Source organism: Halyomorpha halys, unplaced genomic scaffold (genome assembly GCF_000696795.3).
Source record: "Halyomorpha halys isolate HHAL.00 unplaced genomic scaffold, Hhal_1.1 Scaffold910.1, whole genome shotgun sequence".
Taxonomy (NCBI): Eukaryota; Metazoa; Arthropoda; class Insecta; order Hemiptera; family Pentatomidae; genus Halyomorpha; species Halyomorpha halys.
The window spans coordinates 597,253-621,806 of NW_027106583.1; the positions used below are offsets into that span (position 1 = coordinate 597,253).

Here is a 24,554-nt window from a genome sequence, read left to right on the forward strand (position 1 = left end):
AAATAGGCAGTTATTGATTAATATTATAAACAGTAGTAAAGCCAATATACCTATGTAATTTCATTATACTATCTGAAAATTTGTAAACGCTCGCCAGATAAAAATCTCACTAGATGAACAATATAATTATTCTTAGGGGACATATGTCCCAGAATAAAGTTATTTTTTCATTCATTCATTCATATGTAAATCAGTAAACATTAATGACTTTAAATGTGCTAATTATGGTGTGTAAAAAGTATGTGTACGGAGGTACATATCATCTTATCATATATTACATATCCGACTACTGTTTCCAGTGCAAACAGGTTACTTGCTAGTAACTGATTTTAATTTTTTTTATTTTATTGAGTTTCTTACACCCAAAAGTAAAAAGCTGCCATTTTTTCGTTTTGTACACTCTAATATCAATTATGTTTTTTAGAGGATACTGTATTTTTCAAATAAAATATTCAATCCTTTTTTATTGAACGCCACAGATGTTTGGCAACTACAAACATATAGATGTTTAGCTTGGTTGATTAGGACTTTATTTCAAGACAGTTTAATGTATTAAAAAGTAATACATAGTGATTATTTTCCTAAATATAGTGTTTTTCATAGTATTTGGCAAAATAAAATCACAAATGTTAATTTCTAGTTGAATCAGAGAAAAATATCAGTTTTTCAAAAATTGTACCTAGGAAAATATTTAACATAAGGAGTTCTATTAGGAGTCATGTCTTCAAAATATAATTATTATTGATTATTATATTTTGCGACCCCTTAAAGCGCCACCAGGGGACCCCTCCCACTACCAACACGCTGCTCCACTGTAATAATAGTATATTGAATATTATTTTTTTATGTCAGACAAAATCGTTTTTTCAATTAAAGCTTATTTCTTATAATTTTTTTACGAAGTTTTGAATACTACTGAAACTATTTCTGGATTCATGTTAAGTGGACATGGTCCTCCAATTGTAACAATTTTATTAGAACAAACCATAAGTTAGACCGTTAAGTACATTGATACAGTAAAGCATTTATTCTACATTTGTTTAGCTTAAAAATGGAATAGGCCACTGAAATCATGAAAATGTCCGCCATTACATAATACTGATGTACTAATAAATAATACTGAAACACTGCTCTAATAATGATATTTAATTAAAACTTTAATATTTATTGCACACTTTTAAAGTCAGTACAGTTCTTAACTGGATTCAAGAGGATAGAAGTCTGATAAAACTGACACCAATGCGACTAAATTTTATGTTCCATAACTATTTAATTATTTAGATAAATGAATATTAATAAAATTGATAAGAAATAAAAACATATGAAAACCGAAATCCACTAACATTTATAAAATAAATGTTATGTTCACTAAATATATACATCTCAAGAATGACAATAAATCATATCTTCGAAGAGTGTATTTTCTACGCGAGAAGAATAAATGAACTGGGTATACCTTCAAATATATCAGAGGCATTGGAAAATGGAAAAACATATTTAAATAAGATTATGTCTTTTCTGAAAATACAAGGACTATTTGTGAATATATAATGTATATATATATGAATGTATGCGTATGTATATGTGTATATGTGTGTTTGTATGTATGTATGTATATATGTATGTATGTATATATGCTTTTTGTATATTATGTATTGTTTGTATACTTTATATATCATGTGTTTAGTTTTTTATATGCTATGTATTTCTGTCTATCTATTTTATACATATATATGTATTTTTTTTCATTTATATAATTGAACACTGGGTATGTACATGAGTGGAATGTTGGCGTTGATGACCGATGGGTTTTACGCCTTAATTTCTTAATAAACAAACAATATATACATCTTTGCTTCGATGTTAATACGGAATGAATTAAATGAATAAACCAAATTCTTCTTATAATACCAGAAGGTAATCTAGTACGGTTGATAATCAACAAACTCTCGTTATTTGACAGTGAAACCAAACGACGATTTTAGAAGATATTACAACACCTCAAGAACAAACAACATCCAGAAAAGCAACATAACAACACTGAGTACATTCCAATGACAGCTATATAAAGCAAGCCTCTACTGACCAATACAGTTCTTCGACTTCCACAACAATGGTAAGCTTCCAATAATTCAGTTTATAAATACTTTTTTTTAATTTCACAGATTTATTATATTGTACATATTGATTGTACGTCAACAAAAAGAGATGTTTCTGAGTACTAAAGCGAAATTACTTTTCGTTTATAATATTTAAGGTCAATCCAGGAGGTATTCAGCTTTTTTTTTTATATAGACTGTGTATAGCCATGCATACAGGATATGCTCATGTGAACGGAACATCCTATACAGCAGGGGTGGCCAACTTTTCTCTATATGAGATCTACTTCTTATTTTAAAATTATTTCACGATCGACATGTCATAGGCGTAGTCTAACGGGGAAGAAGGGGTGAAATGCATATATTTATACATTGTTTCAGTATAAGTTGCATTCCAGCGAATATTAAACAACATTTAGTATTCACCATTGTAAAAAAGTAATCGAATTCCCATTCTTCATTGAAGTGATAAGTTTTAGATTTTTCCGGTTTACCACTCATGTTCATGGGTATACTAGAATGAAAAGAAATATGACAATTTAAACAATAGATATTTTCCTATAAAATTCAAAAACTTCTGAACTGCGGTAATTATCTCTGTGAAATTGAGAGAAATGGTTATAATACTGCATATTACGATCGGGGACAGCAATTCAAGTATATTAAAATCTAAAATAGATATATTCAAATTTACAAGAAGTATGTAAAAGTTACAATATATTTATTACGGTTTAAATACTGTTAATACGAAAGAAATTAAGCTACCATAAGACACTACCAAATATTCAAGCAAATAGACTCTGTTCTTGCATGAGTCGAGTCGTAACTGTCGAGTTCAAGTGTTGTGTCCGGTGATAAGCGTAACACAGAAGTCAAAATGTATTGGGCTGGATGGGTGGAGATTTCAGAATTCATTAAATCGTTGCTAGAAAGTTTTGTCTCCTACAATTGCTTCAAAGTCCATGGCACACGAAATTCCACCTTCGGCAATGCGACCGATCGACTAAAATGATCGATCGGTCGATCGCCATCGACTTGTTGAACACTCCTGCTATACAGCATACAAGTAATACTGATACTCTTTTGTACCTGGTACGTTCATAGCTGATAAAGAATTGATAAATTGCTGATACTAAGGCCACTATTGTAACCAACCGGTTTTTTTGTGTTCTCGATTTCTCAGTACATTTAATAGGAGGATTATTTCTTAGAAAATCCAAGTATGCTCCATTTCTTCCCAATAAAAAACGACTCTTAAAAATTATGTAAAGAATAATTACATTTTTCTCCTAATCATTCAATGGTATTTCGCCAAAGCTTATGTGTATATATAAAGGTGGAAGTAGGCAGAAAATAGTAATTCCAATTGGATCAGGTCAGATATTTATGCATTTATGGCAAATGTTAAGTTAGAGTAGAAAGTGTTTTTGTATTCCAAAGAACAAAATTATTCGCAAGATAGTTTGAAATGTTTTATTAGTATGCCTTTTATTCTACAGCCTTAGAAAGGTGCGGGCACACCAGGCCTATCTCTATAAATAAAAAAATAATTACGAACTGAGGTTCTGTTTTCAAATTAAAAAAAAAACAGAGTGGACTACTTCAGTTCACAGATTAGTCAGGATTACGTTGCAGGGAGGTGATAAACCTACAACATTGAGTTCATTGACAATAAAGGTGGGCCTGCAACAGCTCCAATCTACTGTGTGTCTGTAAATCAAGGACTAAATGGGTTTCAAAAATAAACTAAAAAAATAAATTGTTATTTTGGAAATTTAATATATAAGCCGTTCCATAGATCCTATAATTTTATTAAAATTGCTTTTCAATATTTCAGACTTTCAACATTTCAGTGTAATAATGAAATTACATTGTTTCCAATGTATTTAAATTTTCTAAACAATACATCTCTAGAATTTTGGAAAATGTACTTTACTATCTAATTATCATAACAATACTACAAGGGGTCATGTTATGTCGTCAAGAGGGAGTGACATCCACAATTCGTAAACATAAATTATTAGGAAATTTGAGAGCCTACTTCTAAGTTCCAGCATGTTAACTACTTAATCTCAGGAGCATGTTCAATATGGAATTAATGTTCACTACCAAAATCAGAAGTACAAAAATACTAATAAATATATATTTATAATATACCCTTGCACTAAAAGTAATAAAGTTTAACTATTATTGTTTAATTCTTAATATATTTATATTTACCTGAAAAAAAGAAATTTGAGATTTTTTAATTTGTTTTTCAGAGAATTTGGGTGGCTTGTTTATGCATACCATTTCTAGAAACAGCATATAGCAAAACATCCAGGAAAATAAACAAGATTCCAGTCAGGGAAACTAGCGAATCATTTCCATATCTTCCTCCTTGGGAACCCAAGAGAATCAAACCAAACACTGAAAAGCTAATGGTTGAGGAATTTTATAAAAACATTTACCTAAAACCACCAATAGGAATAAATACAGAATTTAATAATCAGAAACAAGAAGTTTCTGTGAAAGATTATGAATATGAATCAAAACTAGACAACACATCATTCACTTGGGAGCCCATAAAAATAACTCCAGAAAAAAATAAAAATTATGGAACAAAGAAATTAAAGGGAGAAAAAGAGGAATCAGATAATTCACAACTTGAATTCGAAACAAAGTGTGGCCTAACTAAACCTAAAGAAAATGCTTCTTCAAGCAGCTCAAACATAACACCATACCCACCTATATCTACACAACTATCTTATAAAAATGATTCAATAACTTCTCAGGTACCACTTATGGTGGTCAAACCAATTGCACCAGTCCCAAATCCAGGAACACCTCTAACAGAGTACAGTTCTCCTGCTCCATCGCCACCTACAACATTGTTGGACTACAATCCAACAATCCCTACTACGTTCCCATCATATCCCTCACCCCCACCAACATTATCACATCAAGAAGAAGCTTGGCTACCTCTTCAAACACAATCAATACTAATTCCTTCAGCAGAATCAATTTTTTATCCACCAAGACCACTTATGGAAAACAGCTCTCCAATCCTGCATCCTTCAAAAAAGAATAGCCCTCCTAAATCACATAAGGACTATTCTTCTTCAGGCAGTTCAACATCAACACCATGCTCAACTCTTTCATCAACCCAATCTCCTCAAGAAAATGATCCAACACCTTCTCAGGAACCACAGATACTGGTCCAACCAGCTGCATTAGTCACATATCCACAAAGACCTCTAAAAGAGTATAGTCCTCCTGCTCCACTTCCATCTATAGAATCAGTGAATTACAGTCCAACAATCGTTTCTACTACCCCACCATATCCCCCACCTCAAGAAGAAGCTCGGCCACCTCTTAAAACACAAGAAACACTAACTTCTTCAGCACCATCAATTCGTTATACATCAAGACCACTTACTGAGTATAGCTCTCCAGTCCTGCAACCCTCAAAAATTAATAGCCCTCCTAAATCACATAAAGAGTACACTTCTCCAAAAATTTCAACCCCAGCACTGAGCTCACATCTTTCATCAACTCAACCACTCCAAGAAGAATCAATAATACTGGTCCAAGAAAGACCTACAAAAGAGTTTAGTCTTCCTGCACCATTGTCACTTTTACCACAAATGAACTACAAACCAACCATCTCTTTTATTATTCCACCATACTTCCCAACTTTATCACCTGAAGAAGCCCACTCACCGTTCCAAGAAAGTTCAATACTAATTCCCCCAGAAGAATCAATATCATTTCTACCTAAACTTGACCCAATGCATGATACTCCTAAAGCTCATGGACAAGATGGTCCATCATTTGGACTTCCAATAACATCATCCCTACCATCCATGTTATCTTTGATAAATCAAACAGAAGGTAAAACACCTTTTCAAGAACTACTTATTCTATTACAACCAGTAGATTTGGTTTCAGGACCTAAAACAGACCACATTCCTGTTCTGCTACCACCAATACAACCATTTAATTACAATCCTGACCCTTCTAAAATTGTATCATTCTCACCTACTCTACCAACATTATTACCTGAGAAAGATCAATCACCACTAATGATTCTAATTCCTTCAACTGAATTAATTCCTGACTCGCCTAAAGATGATGTTCAGCAATCACCTAAACCTGCTTCACATTTATTGAAACCTGTATCAGAATATGGTCTTCTTCCACCTTTGAAAGAGCATTCTCCTTTATTTAACACACAAATATCATTTCCACCATTGACATCAAGATCTTCACCCTATGAATCTCATCAAATTTCGGCAATTGATACAGTTTTATTGCCACCAATACTTCCAGAAAAGAACTATGCTCATAATTAATTCATGTTTGCACCAGTAATACAACATTTGCAGAATATGCCACACTCACTAATTCCAACTAGTACCAAATTTCACCAGGATTTTCATTAGGTTTTTTAACAATTGACTATCCAAGGAATATAAATGACCTAAATCACCAAAGGATTTTAAACCATATTACTTGAAGACAGTAACTACCTATATTACAGATTTACCTATATTTAACAATCTTAATGAATCAATTCACACTTAAATCAACTGAGAATTCCAAAATTAACACCTCTGATGGACCACGAACTCACAGCAAAAACACCTACAAAGGGATTGCTCCAGTTTCAAGCAGAATTTCTTCCTAGAGACAATGCTTCAGTAATATTAGCAGTACTATCAATTTACAATATTCTGACAAATTTTGTATAATAAAAGCAATTTTTTAAAAATACCAATTGTCAGATTTTTATCTTCTCCTGCAAAAACTCAATTTTCAAAATTTCAAACCCAGGAAATAAGGATCGATCTTCATCAGAATATTCTTTCTTCAGCTTCCTCAATTCAAGAAATAACAGTAATGTTTTCCATGGCTAACTTCCATTCTCTTGAAATATGGATTTCTTAAAACGTTTAATAGAGAAATTTTTAGATTGGCAGATTAATGATCATAAGAGCTCTGGTACTCAAGTTTTATTGACAATTTTTGTTATAATATGAATAATTAATACCTTTATATAACATATACATTTGAAAAATTCTTTTAAAGCTATTTTAGGTCTAATAGGATTTGGTAACAAATCATTAACAAGGCAATGAAACAAATTTTTAAAAACACAACAGATGTTCTGATTTGAGTTTTTACATAGAAAGTTATAATATATATAAATTATAGGATAAAAAACAGTATATTTTATCAAACACCACAAATGAGTTTTCAAAGGGCTTCATCATATACATGGAAATAGCGAATTGGGTAGTCAAAAATGATTTCACAGTATCAACATAAATAATTCAATTTAATAACAATTGGTAACAAAATAATTATGATTATTAATCTATAATCACAAAAAAAATGATAAAAATAAATTAAACATTATTCAATTCAACTTTTATATAATTGACACAGATATATGAGGAATATATCATAATTATAATAAATAACACAGAAGACATAAAGAAATTAAATATCATCATTAATTAACAGTTCAGATCCACTTTAGACTGCTTTGATGATTGAACTCCTTTGAATACCAAAGTGCCCAGGAATATGTCATTTGAAAGTAAATAGGTACATTTAAACCCCTAATTACAAAATTGACTCTTAATAACTTAATCTCATAATACAAAACTTTACTTTCACAGTATAACTAAATAGGTTCATAAGGTAATTTAGTTAAAAAAACAAAAACAAACAGAGTATAACTCGTTAAGGTTGTAAGCAGAGATTTTTCAGCATTGCTAAGAAGTTATTTTAAAGTTTAAATTAAACTAGTTACCCAAATCTTCACATCAAAATCTAAGACACTAAAATAAGTTCAATAATAACCTTTCATGAAAAAACTTTTGTAATTATTTTTCATAGTTTTCATTTATATTGCCACAATAACCCCTCCTCTTTTATTACTTAGTTAGAGTAAAGTGCTCAACCATACCCAGCTAGTTAATATCTTCAATTCTAATCTAAACACTTCCTAGCAAAAGATTCCCTTATTTCTCTCATCCAGTTGAGTCATAATGGTTATTTACCAACATTTTATGGTTAAAATGTATGTAAAAAAAAATCTGTTATTAAAAGTGCAAGGATTAACTTCAACTCAATGTAGGGTGGAAGTGAAAGTTGTGATGCATGGACAGTGCAGATTTGTTTCTAGAAGTTCAATTAGTCAAGAAAATTTAAATCTCCATAAAAATTTGGATTTTCAGTTTTACATTTCTTTATTTCATCAATAAAATATTATATTTCTGTTTTTATGTTTTAAGTTAAGGTTATTTGAAATGAAATAGAACTTTTTGTTTAAGTGTAATATATTTATTTGTTTTCACTTCTTTATTCACATATTTAATCTCCTTTCAAATATTTTGCAAACTTTATCTATAACAATAATGAAAATTTTATTCAAGAAGTCCCTGTTGACAGTTCCTTTACTTTAACTTAAAATTAAAGAAAACTTATCTTTAAAAACTTGAAGAAAACAGAAATTGTTTCTTCTAGACAAACTATTCCTGCTTTATTCAAACATCTGAATCTGATAGTATAAATCAAATTAGGACAGAATTTTTGATCCAACAGTACATTATATTCATTCCTTGAATGAAATCTGAATTTAATGCCTCTTTTAGATCTAAGATTGCTAGATAAATAACATTGCATTTACAATGCCTTTACTATAATTTGTAGGGAGAAGACAAAGTCCATTGTTAGCCAAAAAAAAAAAAAAAGCTACTTCTATTTCCTATCAGTGATTGTTCTAAAATCCTGTATGTGTATGTTCCATGCAGTATGGTGAAGAGACTAATATGCCACAAGTTATTATTAAGCATGTAGTTTTACTTCTTTTAAACAGGAATTATATATAGTCCAACTCAGTATCCTCATCTTAGTAAAAACGTACTGAAAAAGGTTCTGTAAGTTTTAGTTGACTCTATTTCTATAAAATTGAACAGCTCTGGTGAAATATGGAAAATAGTAGTAGACTTCCCTTGCTTGATCCTATCAAAGACTTCTTTGACTTTTTTCTCTGCATTAGGAAGTTAAATAGTTTATTTTGGATACCTCTATCTCTAGTACACAGGCCCAATATTTCAACAATCTTTTAAAAAAAAAAACTTCTCGCTGTAATATTTCATCTATACTTTTAACACTTTGTTTCCCCCATCTGTGTAATGACAATATTCATGGACAGTACTTGCTCTCCTTGTACCTTTCCTGTCCCTAATACTCTTGACTGTACACCAGAAGTTTCCCATATCCAGATGACAATCCTTCTGGATTTCTCTTCTTATTTACGTTACTAGCCGTTTCTGTTCACATCAGTAGCCTTTTTTAGCAACGGAACCCTTTTGGAAGAACAAAAATGGTGTAACACCTATCACCTTGCATCAACATTTGGTACAAATCATAAGAAGAAGACAAAGTACATTTTGCTATATGGTTCTGGAAACAAATTATTTCTATCAAAATATTTTGATTACTTGAAAATTGAATTTCTTAGCTTCTTAATTGTTCTACAGAACCCTGGTTGGGAACCGCTGGTCTACTGCATCCCTTAAATCATTCTAAACCAGTTTGTCAACTTTCTTGTGGTCCTTGATACTCCAGGTAGCTAATTGCATATCCTAATCAATGTCATTTCATTACCATGATGACTAAATCTCAAGGTAGAGACAGAATTGTGAATAAAGATTTACCCAAAAACAGGTGACTTAGTAGTCTTGAATGGTCTTGAGTAGGGATCCTCATCACCATTTAATCATTTAAGCCTCTATTTTCACTTATTTTGAAACTGGTCTCCCTGAAATGACTAGGGATGGGAAGGAGATCAAAAATGATAAGAGTTTACAATTGCTGAGATGAAAGGTATTAGAATTACATATATGTTATCCTAAATATCAAATACTATAGATATTATTTTTTAATACACAATATGAAATCTTTAACTGCTCTGTTGATTTTGTCAGATATTTCAATAGAATTATTTAATCAAATGATTTGCAAAACTTTTACAATGCCATATACACAGGACAAGAAGTTATGGGTTAAGAATTTAGAATTTTTAATTAAATACTTACCTAAGAATGGAAACCCAAAACATAACCAACTGCTGTGAGTGGTACAATTAAAAGATAGATCACCCCAGCAAAGCCACTAAGAGTGTAAATTGGAAGAGAGGCAGAGCTGTCTTTGAAGAATAATATGCAGTCCAGCACAATAAATACTGACATAGCAATCCTTTAAAAAATATAATAGAATACAAGTCCTTAGAGACATTATATTTTGATGTTTCAGTTAATGTATTAAAGCAAATTTTTATAAATGTTTATTGAAAAATGACCAAAAAGTACAATTAATTTTAGTGTTTCAAGTAATATTCAATGTCTTAATATCAACAAATTTAAACCATATTTTTAATAATTATGTGAAACATTATTGATATATCAGAAGCCTTTTTTGAAATTTGTTTATACATATTCGAAAAATTAAGATTTGTAAAATTATGAAGAAATACACATATACACCATAACCTCAATGCAATGAAATACTAACATAACTCAAAAATTTAACTATTCAGTAAACAGATTTCAAAACTCATTTTTGCTTAAAAAAGTAAATGAGGAACACATCACACTGGAACAACACTCAAAAATTTAGTTGGCTGGAAAGAAAAAATGACTTTAAATATAAAATAAACATACTTGTAGTTCATTTATGCTAAAATTAAATTTTTGAGTATTGCATTGAGAGTGCCACATACGTGACTAGTAACAATAAGTTAATAATAAAAGCTTACCCAGGGCATACAATGGAGGTGATTAAAATGTTTGTTTTCCAGTGTTCACCACCAAAACTTTTATAAAATAATGATGCAAAATATCCACCAACAGATCCCAAAATAATGAAGACACCTAAAGCCCATAACATTTGTGAATCTCTTCCATCACATTGCAGATATGCGAGCAAAGAGAACCCTAAAAAAATAAAAATATATCAAACATAAGAAATATATAATAAAATGTATTCTAAATGAATAAATAAGACTTATCTGAAGCTTACTCCTAAATTTAAAATTTATTAAAACATCAATACATCATCATCCACCCCTAAATGATCTCTCTCTCTCTCTCTCTCTCTATATATATATATATATATATATATATATAGGGGGAGAGAGGCAGGCAACCCATTAGCTTTGTTGTTAAAATTAGTGCCCCATTGTTATAAAGATTAAGCAATGCCTCACTTTGGTTCAGAGATATTTGGACCAACGTGAGTGCAGGCCTCAACACTTGGGAACTTTGCTTCCTGTGATGCAGGAGGCTTGGTGACCGAGTCCTTTATTGACAGAATATTAAAGTGTTAGGAAGTTTGGAACGTACCGATGGTATAGAGTTGCCCTAAGGTACAGCAGGGGGAAAGAAGGATAAAAAATAAATAAATAAATAAATAGAGAGAGAGAGAGAGAGAGAGAGAGAGAGAGAGAGAGGGAATAGAAAGAGATGTTTTATAACTTTGAAAGTATCTTTTTTAACCACTTAGAATAGATATTTTTTCAAACCAAGCCTAGTTCCTTAGGACCATGCTTTATAGGACCATAAGAAAAACCATTAAAAAATTAAAATGATCAAATAAATGCTATCTACTATTATTATGAATTAAAATACTAATTAATGCATATAATAAAGCAATACATTAAATTTATTATTTATAAATCACAAATAATTCATAACTTAAAATTATAACACGAATTATAATATTTTCAGATCCCAACCATACATATTACCACAATACAGCAAAACAATATTATTTTAGTTTAATTATTGGAATTAGCTAATATTAATCATATTCTTAACAATATATATTTTTTATTATTTTTACCAATGTATCACAGCCATAAAATATTGTGGAACATACCTAAAGCTGATATCGCCATACATATCAAATAAAACACAGATCCTAATAGTATAGACAAGCTGACTCTTACAGCAGGGCGTGCATAACCATGAGTAATTAGTATCCACCGCAACTTAGGATCAACTGTTTCTCCACATTCCATCTATCAAATTTTACATATTAGTAACAATAAAGTATAAAAAAAACTTATCATATATCTCGGTACACTTATTTATGGTATGTTACATATAGTATGGGTTCTCTTACAGGAGTTAGTTACATGCTTCCTTTATTTGTTAACTCCACTGATATTTTATTTTTACTTGATTCTTTTTAACATATTCACTTTATTCTAACCAATACATTTATATTTTTAAAACACACATTAATTCAGACATGAACAATCTACTAAATAAGTATTATTCTAAAGTAAAATTATAATTTTAATACTGTTCCACATACTATTCCAATAAAATACCTGGGGAGGATCAAAACTAAACACAAATCCAGGCGCGACTGGTCAATGTTTGTTCCTCAGGTTAGAGGAAACTGTATCACACCTGGTATGAGGTAATAAAAGGCAATTTTCATAAGTCAATAATGATAGAAGATAATATTAACCACTGTGTTACAGAGCAACAGTACAGAACTCCAGTACTTCAGTTGAAAGGGAATGCGAAAGTGGTTTCCCCCACGTCATCATCATACGACTGTAGCATTGCAATGGAGGGAGACTTGGCCATTGTGGCTTCTTATACTACAAGACTAATTATTTCAGAGGTGATACAGAACCTCGGGTGCAAGATTTTATCTCTCTTTTAGTCATATGAGGCATAACGTTCATAGTGAGATAAGGAATCATGCTGGTTAATAGCCTTATACATGAAAGATTTAGAGTTCCTTAGTGAATCCGTTGCTGGGAGTATGGACATATATCTTGAAACTGTATTGGAGACTCCAAACTCCTTATGTCGAAACTGTGATAAAGCAGGTTACAAAGCTACTGATTGAGACCAGAAACCTCAAATTGCATTATGTGCAAGAAATAAAGACCACTGGAGCGGAAGTAGTAAGTGTCCAGATTTCCATTCAGCCCTGAAAACCATGACACAAGCCCAACATCATAGATATGAGTTGAATTTAAACCATTTTGAAGCTGCTCAGTATCTGCTTTATTAAACTATAGTAGTTTGAAAAGCTCATTGATGTCACTATTCTCTGCGAACAATATAAAAATCTGGATGGTAGCTCATGGGTATCCAATATCAATAGTAAAGCTGCTATTTGGGCTTGTGGTTCCTGGAGTGGGGTAGGCCTTGTAAAAACTTGCTTTTACAAGACAGAGGCCACTAGCAGGAAGCAAACCAAGACCATCAGTATCATAGTAGGTAGGCACAAGATTTGTTCTCTGCTGTATTTAAAATACCAATTAGTCATGATTGATGCACGTCTCTGGTTTAATATTAACAAGGAGAGTATCAGCACTAAATCTGCTAATGTAGCATATTTATCGCCACACCTTATGCCAAATGTTGGTGGTCCCAGGGAGAGTCGCAGAAGGCTTCTTGCTGCTGTTGCCCCTTCAATTATGTTATATGGAGCTCTGATTTGGAAAGAAGTGATGCTTACCAACTCAGGACAATAAGTGCTTTTCGAACTGTATCATATGAAGTAGCATCTGTGATAGCCAGAATGCCTCTTATTGAACTTCTTGTTGAAGAAAGAATAGATATTATGAATGACGTTCTCGCAATTTAAGAGAAGAAGAGCAGGAAATAACTGCCACTCAGTGGCAACAGCAATGGGAGGTTGCAAATTCGGGAAGGTAGACCAAAAGGTTGATACTCGATACTGATTCATGGTATAGTTGCTGACATGGTGAGATAAATTTTTATTTCACCCAATTGTTGACTGGACAGGGATGCTTTGGGGCCTACCAGTACCGTTTTAAATTGGATAAATTGGACAGCAGAATGCCCAGTAATCGAGGAAACGGTGGATCACATATTCTTTGCTTGTATGCACTTCGGAGAGGAAAGAAGTGAGCTGGAGAAGTCGTGTGGAGGGAAAATCACTCCAGAAAACTTAGTGAGCCATATGCTACGCTCGGACCAATACTGAGCAGAGGTGAAGGAATTCGCCACAGTTATCCTTAAGAGGTTGAGAGCAGAAGAGAAGGCTAGAAGAGGTGACTAGCATGGAAAAAATAAGGCACTCGGCCATGTCCCTCCATGAAGTAATGCCTGATGGCAGTTCTGTAGAGAGGAAAGAGCAGGTAAAGGGAGGTGGTTTTAGTGGGTAAAAATTGCACACCTGGATAGGTGCAGGCCTATCCATGTCTTTTGAAAATTTCCACCGACCCATGTGAAAAAAACCAAAAAAAACACATCAAAACTTTACTATTGACCCAGAGGACCTCAAAACATATACTTCTGTTGAAAACTTGAATTTAAAATTTTGCAACATTGCAATAATTTCTCTTACTATATAATGTATATACAGATAAGTAAAAGTAAAAATATGGAATATATGGTTTGTTCATCTGCATTAATTTTATAAGCAATGTGGTTACTGAAATTACTGATTTCTATTTAAGGGTTTCTTAAAGTGAGAAAAACAACCATCAACTTTTTTCTCTAGAATACAGTTTAACAAAAGAATAGATCAAACACTCTCAGCTGTTTCCGATTTACCAGTTTGTCATCTGAGGTTAAAACCCTACAAAAAAAAAAAAAAAACAACCAAATTTGTTCACCTGTTCCTGAAAATGCTTTTTATTTTTTTGGGGACTCAGTGGGCGCAGAAATACATATATACCTCGAAAATGGCACATCAAAAATTTGACCTGGTTACATCACTTTCTTTACATGCATAGTAGGGATAGAAAATAAAAAAGGAAGTTAATAGTTCTAGAAATCACTAAAAATTAAAAAATACTATATATATTGTAATATCCTCTTTTTGTGCAAATAGTATATTTTTATGTTAAACATGTTAATAAAGGGTTTTTAATATGTTTTTACTTTATTTATCGTTTCAATATTGTTCATTTGCCTAGTTAAACCAATTTGTTCAGTCAAATATGGAGTGGAAAGATCGTTATTCAAAACAAAGCAGATGGCTGGACGGGGCTCACCATAGTTCATTGAATCGCAGCCATGTTGAGCAGATACAAATATTTTAATAACTTTATTTTAACTTACCATCATAATTGAAATTACAGTACATTTAAGGAAAAATAGAAGTTAAGAATAAGTATTAAAGAAAATTATTCTTAAAGGAAATCATGAGAAAAAACTCAAAACCGTAGTGCTACAATCGATGCTGAGAATTAACACCTAGAGAAGGGGAAGGAAGAAAACTGGGTTTTTTTACTTCATTTGTTGCTTAGGCACAGGTGGGGAATGATGTTTACTGGATGAGGAGGTCCTCATCATCTTTTGTCAAGCTCAAGGGTGAACATCTTAAAAAAGAAGACATCGAGGAGTCAACCTAGAAGAATAAGGAACTCTTTGTTTTGGATCGCTAGTGAATGAGATGAGTGAAAACTTTTACAGGACAAATGCTTTGTTAACAATCAGTGTTTGTTTGCTGAAAGATAGTTTAAAGCAAGTGTTAGTTTGTTGAGAAAGAAAACCATCTGTCATCATAGAAGATTGTGTAAATTAATTTCGTTCTACCTAAAATTAAATACAGTTGTAAAAGTAGATATTAATTTAATTGAGTATTATTGGTAAAAAAAGTGTCTGTTCTGATTTCCTAGAAACCTGTCCTGAGATTAAGAGTCTAAAATGTTATAAAATTTAAATAAAATTCTTCTATCTGTTTAATATCAAAGCTTTTCATTTCAACCCAAGCTATACTTAAGATATGAGGATAAAGATAAAACTAACAATTTTCCTTTTATTTTATTTTAAAATAATTTTTAATATTACATAAATTAGGTCTTTTTTTTAGTCTAATTCTTCGGAAAGAAATGCAAGGAAAATCTATGCAAAATTTAGTGGATTAGATTAAAACAACTATCATAGAGTTACAAGAAGAAAACAGGGTAAGATTAACAGAGTTAGAAAATAAATTAGATGAACAAGTTGAAGTAGTTGAAACTGATTTAACAGTACAGAACTCTGAATTATTGAATAAAAATAAGGATGAAAATGTTTAACATTTTGAATTTGAAATTAATGAAAATTGTGAATTTGAAATTAATGAAAATTGTGAATTTGAAATTAATGCAAATTGAATTAGAAATTAATGGAAATTTTGAATTTGAAATTAATGAAAATTGTGGATTAGAAATTAATGAAAATTTTTAATTTGAAATAAATGAGAAATTAAAACGAAATGTAGGAGACCAAAGTGAATAAAATAAAATAGAGTTAAAAGAAAGTTCTTCAATGGAAACTACTTTAATACAGCCAATGTCTGAATTTTCCGAAAAAATAATTGAATGTACTGTGCACTGTAATGTAATGTACTGTAAGAAAATAAACCAAAAAATCTGTTAGTGGAGTTAAAATCAAAACATAAATATGTTATAGAACCTTTGATTCAACAGGATTATAATGTTAGATTTTACGGGGATATAATCAGAGAAACATTAATAAATAAAAGAAATATTCATAAAATAAAATTTAAAGTTTGTGCAAAAAATTACCATCATAGATGTAATCCAGAATTCATTACTTCTATTAAGTCTTACATTACCCAAGCTATACTTAAATTATGAAAATAAAGTTAAAACTAACAATTTTCCTTTTTATTAACTTTAAATAATTTTGGATAATTAAAATAAAAAACAATAAGAGTCATTTTACAATAGGTTTTGACCTACATAAGCTCTTGTTTTATTACAATTTATTGTACTTTTTACATTCTAAATCCCTACCCTTTACTTTGAAAATTACATAATATTTTTTTTTTATTTTACTTTCCTGAGTTTAGAGTACTTAAAATGTATTGAGATATTTTTCTAAACTTAGGTAGCTGAGAAAACAAAGCAATGATTGGAACATGAAAATAATAAAGTTAAATATAATTTAAAAGCCTGGAAATCGGAGAAAATAGACAAATGTAGTAATGTCATTATTTATAATTTATAATCCTATAAAACTTACAATAAGAATAAAAAAGTCTCAAAATTACCATCTTATAAGATTTGCTGTCTCTGTACACTGATGTAATAATAATGAGTGGAACCAAAACAATAAACAGAATAGCTAATATTGAATACATCAGAGGGATCCAATGTAGATTGGAAAATGGCATGGACTGAAAGATATAATTCCAACGGGAAGACCACTTCATATTATCATTCCTCTGAAAATATCAGTAATTATGAAAACTTAGGCTGAGATCATATATCAATACAACTGTGTGTATGATGGGGTTTATATTCTGTACATAAGCAAGCACATACATAAGCAAGCAAGCAACAGTAAACATTTTAAAACAAAACAAATAGGTTATATAAGTTACAGCCAATTGAGCATAGAACTTTTGAAAGCATTAAATTTAATGTAACTGTGAATCTCAATCACATGAACAATAATCAGCAATCACAAATTTCTTTGAATAAATCACTATATTATATATAATGAAAGGTTAATTAATAAAAAAAGACAATATTATATTCTTAAAAAATTAAATGAAGATAAAAAAACATAATCACAATAAAGCAAGATTGAGCTTTATTGTAGAATAAAGAAATTGCTGATTACATTCATTGTATAATGAAATAGTCAATATCATATTCTTACGGAATTGAATGAAGTTAAAAAAAAAATTGTATTCATAAATATAATGTTCCATATTAAAGGAAGATTTAAATTAATTGTAGAATGAATAAATTAACAAACTTACAATAAATTGTATGCTGTAAGTATACTTGACATGAAAAGATTGTCCCAAAGGAATATCACCTTTAGGTATTTCCAAAGGATTTTCAGAGGAGCAATCTGTATCATTACTGTGACTAATACTTGATGGAACCACTTTAACATCTATGTTAAACAAGATCGAGATTAAACAGATCAAAAAAATTCTTGTAGAAGATAAATAATGAACATAAAAACATACTTACTCACTAATTTACTTTTAGAAGGATACTCAGAAGAACCTTCATAAATCATTATGAAATCAACATGGTTAAATATAAAATATTTTTCACGATAACCATACTGTAACAAAATTTTTAAGACAAGTTAATTACATTACCATTAAAGACAAATAAAAATTATTAAATTTACAATAATTATATTATTGACTAAAACCTTATTGAAAATTTTATAGCAGAAATTGTCCATTTCATATCCGGTGTAACAACCAATTGGAAATCCAGTTACACAATAACTTCTGTTTTGAATTCCTATTTCAATGTCACTATCTAATTCAGGGCACCAGAGTCCAGGGATATCAAAGTCTATAACATAATGTTTTATTTATTTATTTATTTTTGAAATCTACAACTGTACAATAAAAATTACATCAGGAAACATAAATATTAATCAAGTAAACTTAGAGTTATTTGGACACAGCAGGAGGTTACTTAGACCCAAATAAAAAATAGTTTAAATTAAAACTAGCTCTCTTACTATGAAAACCTAATAGAGATGATTCACAATATATAGCAACACTAGTGCTAGGTCTTTTTCGGTCCAAGTAGCCCCAAGTTACAGTATAGACAGTAATAGTTATTAATTAAAAAAAAATTAATAATTTTATGTTAAGTTCTAAAAGTTTAAAAATCATAAATTCATCATACTGTAAAAATCATTGGAAAAGGTCTTTGCAAGCTATATTTAACTGCATCTATATCTCCGGTACAATCTCTGATCCACTATGAAACAAGCCTCCTCAAAGCCTAACAACTAAATCATACTTTTATTTTACTGAAATGTAATCACAAAGGTAGCCTATGGGTATTCAAATAAATATACTGTTTATTCTTCGATTTGGACATAATTCTGTCCTGACCATCTGTACTTGTTGAAGAACTGCATCCTTTACAAGATAGCCCTAATTCAATGGAACACAGTGGACCTAGATAGGGAAGTTAATAAATATCCTTGTGTAAGACAGCAGTACAGCCAATATTGACATAGAGCTAAAGACAGTAGTGACAGATGGGTCCATAACTGGATATACTTAGGTAAAGCTGCTGGAAATGCTCATGATCTGAGAGGGGGCAGATGGGGTTTCTTAGTTGTTCATCAACCAAGAAAACAAATTCGTGGAATGACAAAGTTAAAGAAATCAGTGAAGTAGAAAAAGGAGGCCTGAAAAACATACAGCAGAACAAAAATTTATTCACTGGGATGAGTATATTAGGAAGAAATCAGAAGCAAAAAGAATAGTCAGATCTGTAAAGATAAGGAACTAGGAGTTCTGCCAAGAGCAGGAACAGAACTTATGATAAAACTTTATGAAATCCTGGAATATTATCTAAGCTCAGATGGGTGGAAAATCAAAGCCTATGAAGAATAATAAAAGATATATAGTTGACCGTAAAAATTGATATATAAGAAGATGGTCAGGGTTGTGGTCAAAAGTTAAACAAAAATAGTTTACAACTATTTTTGTTTCACTTTTGACCGCAATCCTGACCATCTTCTTATATAATAATAAAAGATGCTCATATAAAGTTTGCATCCAATGAAAAAGAAGTTTAAAAAGTTCGGATAGACTTCTTTCAGGAAAAATTTAGAATGGAAGACTGTTAGCAAAGACTGAAGAAGAAAAGAGAGAATGAATGAGGTCTTTCCTGAGGACATGAATGAGGCATTCAAAGAGGATAAGGTGGAATAAATGGTTACCAAAATTCAACTGGGACCAAATTCAATACAAAGCTCAGGGACCAAATGACTTAGCCCCAGGATTCACTATATATGGCATTAATGAAATAATTCCCAAGATTGTGAAATAGTGCCTCTAGATGTTCATACCCCAAGGTATCGGGATATCATGCATTACCACAAGAATGGAAAAACAATTTCAATTGCTCTCTTCAGTTGTTTACAGATACTTGTATACATATTTATAGCACATATATGTAATATTTATCTTGGAAGCAAGACAGGAAGCCAGATTATGTACTTTGAGTAAATTAGAAAACTGGGAGTACTAAGAGGATGCATCAGCTGACAGAGATCAGTTTATTGTATGGACAATGGTACATGGTACCAGAGAAGGGAGAAGCAATATTTCTTCATTTTTTGAATTGCAGTGTTATGGTTCCAAAGATAGGGAATAGTTTCCACAAAACATTAACATGTTAAAGAAGTTGAGGAAATATATTGAAATGAAAATGGAAATTAACTCTTTGCCAATAGATAAAGGAAATAAAATGTGTGCACATGGCATTCATAAAAAACATACATGCAAGGAATATGATTTATTTCTATGAACAATATGAAAACAACGAAAATGTTAAACAAAATTTTTACTTTTTATCAGCACATTAATTTGCAAGAATATTTATTATACTAAGGAGTAAAATAATATAAAAATAAACTACAAATTTATGCAGCTAAAATATCTTAAAACGTATATTTAAAAATAAAATGTAAAATCATACCAAACACCCAATGTCGTTTTAATTTCAAAGTCAATCCTTTCTTAAGAGCGTCAAGTTGTTCTTTGTCTTTAGGATCTCCTCCAACAAATGTCTTAGTGCAGAGATGTTCACATGTTACATTTTCAGCAAAAGATATCTGAATAAATAAAAATGCATACAAAATGATTATTAATAATAGTAAACATGAGGATTTTCTGTACATCTTACTATAAGGACTAGCCATATTGGGAAGCAAAGTCCAGAAAATATAAAAAAATAATCAGAAGACGATTGTTATTTATAAGACATATTTACAATACAATAACAAAACAGATATTCAAGTATCTTTGCAAGGTCAAGGTCAAGAGAGATTTTAAATGAAATAAAATAAGAAAAGGAAATAATGGAGATTTTTTTTATTTAGGGATTAACGTCCTTATGTTCTCCAACTTAGGGCAAGAAAGATGGGTTATCCTATAGGTAACCAACCTACTGTAGCCAGAGTGGGAAAATCATGATTTATTCTGAGGTTCCACCACAAAATAAAAGTGAACCTGCTCAGGCCAGATATATAATGATACTTCTTCTGAACCAAAAATGCTTAGTTTGAGGCTCAAGACACTTGGCCATCCTTGGCCTCAGAGAGATTTTCAAAAATAAGATTTAAAGAATAAAAGTAAGTGCTCAGAAGAAAAACAGAAAATGAGACATAATGAAATGATGAAGAAGAAAATAATAAAATATGAATTGAAATCATCAAGTGATTTCAACTAAATTGACTGTCCCTGAACATGAAATGAAAAGTAATTTTATTCAGGGACATCAAGTTCGCTAAGAATAATTACACTGTACATTTGAGTGCAAGATAGCATGGATTATAGAGGATTTTTTTTAAGGAAATCGTTCTGTGGGAATGAATATACAAGTTTGTGGATTGGGATCTTGTATTTAAGGAGTGGGCGGAGGAACATGAGGTAAACAAATCAAGAATAGAGAGAAGATTTTAGATTTTAAATGTTACTAATGAGATTCACATCTAGGAAGTATTTCCGAAAGAAAAGAGGGTGAGGCCACTTTAACTCGGCGTACAAGCTTGAGACATGAGAGCATTTAGGGATCACAGCAATGAATCTAAAATCACAATTTATTAATCTCTTAAGTCCCATCTCATGCCTACCTGCCAATCCACCATAAACGAGGCAACCATAATCAAAATGGTGAAAAAAGAATCTAAGAGCTTTAGGAACTGTTTAAGGATTGCAAAGGATTGTCAGGTAATTCGGGTCATTTCAGGATAGGTTCTGATCAAAAATCACTTCAAGCTTTCCAACATGAGTGTTTGAATTGAATTGGTTGAAATAATACTGTTGGATTGCCCCCAAAAAGATATTAAATTAAATATATCAAGGTATGAGTAACCTTCTACAACACCATAGAGACCTTGATGTAAACAGATGATAATTCATAGAAATGTGAGGTTGGGTTGCATCCTCCAGGCTATCTGCAATAAATAACTCTTAAAGGCTCACATCAAACGGTAATAGATCTTCATGATCTGTAGTGCCTATTACTAATTATAAATATATAAATACAAATTGATAAAAATATCTTACTTCATAAGCAGAGAATGTTTCTCCCAATGTAAACATTTCTAACCATTCAATAGGTGGATATGGACGTTGACAAAAACCATAACTGAAAAAGGATAATTTAAACTGGAAATTATTAATCATTAATATCAACAAACAAATACTTAAAAGAGTGTGTACTAACTCAGATATGAAAGGAAAAATATCTCCAGTGACTCTTTTTTCAAACAAAAAAACTGGACTACCCTAAAAATAACAGTTCTAATAAATCATAATATACATTGATCATAATACATAAAACTATTTGTAAAATATAAATAAATAAATCAGGATAATTAGAAATTCTTATATTATTAAAAATGAATGATGAACAATTTGAAACCACATCACAACAGCTGGGTCTGTCGGACCCAGTAACATTATATAACTAATTTTTATATACCTTCAGTTCAATATATTACTGTAATCATATATTTATATGGAATTACATGGAAATATAGTATGCACAATAATAAAAAACTAATGAACGACAAATAAATATCACTATGGCTCCCACAGACCCACCTGTTGGCTGTGGATATATGACCTAATTGGTAAGCAAATCGAGTTTCATATCAGTAGAATCAGGCAAAAAAGTCCATAAGGCATCAAATAAGTCAAATTCTTGACTGATCACTAATTACTGGTTGCACTACTTACTGTTAAAATAACTAAATTAATATAATATTTTTTTCAGTCTCCCTATTGATGGAAGAGTGTCAGAATAATCAAAACACCATTTGACAGGAAGTTTCCTCAATACATTAATAGTAATTATAAAAAAAAAAATATATTAAAGACTAGTTTTGGTTAACTTAAGGAATTAGTTAGGGATTAAATGAAATTTCTGTTGCCTCCAAAAATTGAATAATGTAGATTCCATTTAGTAAATCAAGTTTGGTTAATAGCTCTTTGCAATTAATTTTATTTTTATATAACATCAAATTAAGAAATCATTTTTAGGATTAAATGAAACTTCTGTTACCTCCAAAAATTAAATAATTTAGATTCTGCAAGAAAATTAAGTTTGGTTTATAACATTTTGTAACTTATGTATATAAACTGAGATAAAACAAAAGTTTATATCCAGATTTCAATTAAGATTGATTAAATTAAAGTTTGTGACTGTTTTTAAATGTAAATTAAAAAGTATTGTCTACATGCCACAATCCTCAAATGTTGAAGATTCCTAGGCAACAAAGCAATTTTTTAATGTTGTGATTTATTTAAATCAAAGCCTGTAACATTCTACTGAGAAACACATAGTAACTTTAGGTTTAGGATCTAAACTGAAAATCTCCCCAAGTTTATATTTGACAAAAAGACAATTTAAAGTGACTTCTTGGTGATATTTAAAATTATCTTTTTGAAAAGGTTTTATTTTTATTTAAAAAGAGTGCAAACGGTTTTATTTAAAAACTTCTGTTTGAGATTAATACATGAGACATTTTTGTGAACCAGGAAGGGTTTTGAAAATATATGTTCAGTTTTCTAGTTAAAACTTAATAAATCCTAGTGTAGATGTTTCTTTGAGCAATTTAAAATCACGGATGTGGAAAATCCTTTATTTACACATTTTGGCTCTCATAGGCACAATATTAATTCACTGCTTTATTACAACAAAGTTATTTCATCTGTAATGTACTTCCTAACGTCACTGAGGCTGACTGGAGCAATGTCTGATGAGAAAAAATAGATGAATCCATAAATATAAATGTTCAATTAACTTAATACACTATTATCATTTATCAGTTATTAGGTTATATATTTCTTAATTTTTCAACAAAATAGAAAGTTGCAAATTGTCTGTACTGTTCCTGTACTATTTGTAAACTAGTTAAGTTGTACTTGGGTAAGTGGCACAAAATAATTTGTCAGGATACTTCAAAAGAAAATTGACTTCTTTATTTCACAAGTTTTACACAGTGAAATTGTATTATGAACATACCTTAGTATAAGAAGATGAATATAAAGCAGGAAAAGAGTAGCCACTAAACATACGAAACTTCAAGCTAGAGAAAAAAGCAACATATTGAAGGTAAAAAGAGTTACACTGCTGCAATTGGGAAAGACAGATGATGAATGAACAAACAATACAAAACGATGTACGTGTCAATCCCATCTAAAAATTTTAAGTGAAGAAATAAAAAGTTAACCAGAATAACACTGATCAAAACCCTTATCAGTTTATCAATACCACAAGGTCAGGAACTAGCAGTGTTGCTCGAATGTATCTACTCTCTTCGAAAAATTAGGAAATCATCTAATTAGAAATAAAGCTCTTCTCTCTTGGTTAGGGATTATCAAGTAATGAACGGCTAATAACATTCCATTTTTCTGTTCCTCGTACCTTATGCAGTG

The 24,554-nt window shown here is 30.7% G+C and overlaps 2 protein-coding genes across 5 annotated transcripts in view; one reads left to right on the forward strand and one right to left on the reverse strand.

The window, feature by feature from the left end:
* Positions 1-24,554, reverse strand: part of LOC106687059 (transmembrane 9 superfamily member 2) — a 34,616-nt gene extending 10,062 nt beyond the window's left edge. The window contains exons 1-12 of one of the 4 annotated variants that reach the window (XM_014430736.3): positions 24,142-24,554; positions 22,339-22,400; positions 22,179-22,260; positions 20,587-20,722; positions 18,284-18,432; positions 18,094-18,190; positions 17,874-18,013; positions 17,157-17,330; positions 12,033-12,174; positions 10,912-11,089; positions 10,193-10,352; positions 7,401-7,705 (exon numbers count right to left, since the gene is read on the reverse strand). In XM_014430736.3, coding sequence (XP_014286222.1) covers positions 10,193-10,352; positions 10,912-11,089; positions 12,033-12,174; positions 17,157-17,330; positions 17,874-18,013; positions 18,094-18,190; positions 18,284-18,432; positions 20,587-20,722; positions 22,179-22,260; positions 22,339-22,400; positions 24,142-24,315 — 1,494 coding nt within the window. In that variant the 5' untranslated portion in view covers positions 24,316-24,554 and the 3' untranslated portion in view covers positions 7,401-7,705. Of the gene's footprint in view, positions 1-7,400; positions 10,353-10,911; positions 11,090-12,032; positions 12,175-17,156; positions 17,331-17,873; positions 18,014-18,093; positions 18,191-18,283; positions 18,433-20,586; positions 20,723-22,178; positions 22,261-22,338; positions 22,401-24,141 lie in introns of those variants that run through there. The other 3 variants (XM_014430738.3, XM_014430737.3, XM_014430739.3) reach the window with 3 other exon arrangements.
* On the forward strand, positions 3,108-6,433 carry LOC106687058 (uncharacterized). The gene is made up of 2 exons (XM_067044973.1): positions 3,108-3,191; positions 4,361-6,433. The coding sequence occupies exons 1-2, from the start codon at positions 3,108-3,110 to the stop codon at positions 6,431-6,433; spliced, it is 2,157 nt and encodes a 718-aa protein (XP_066901074.1).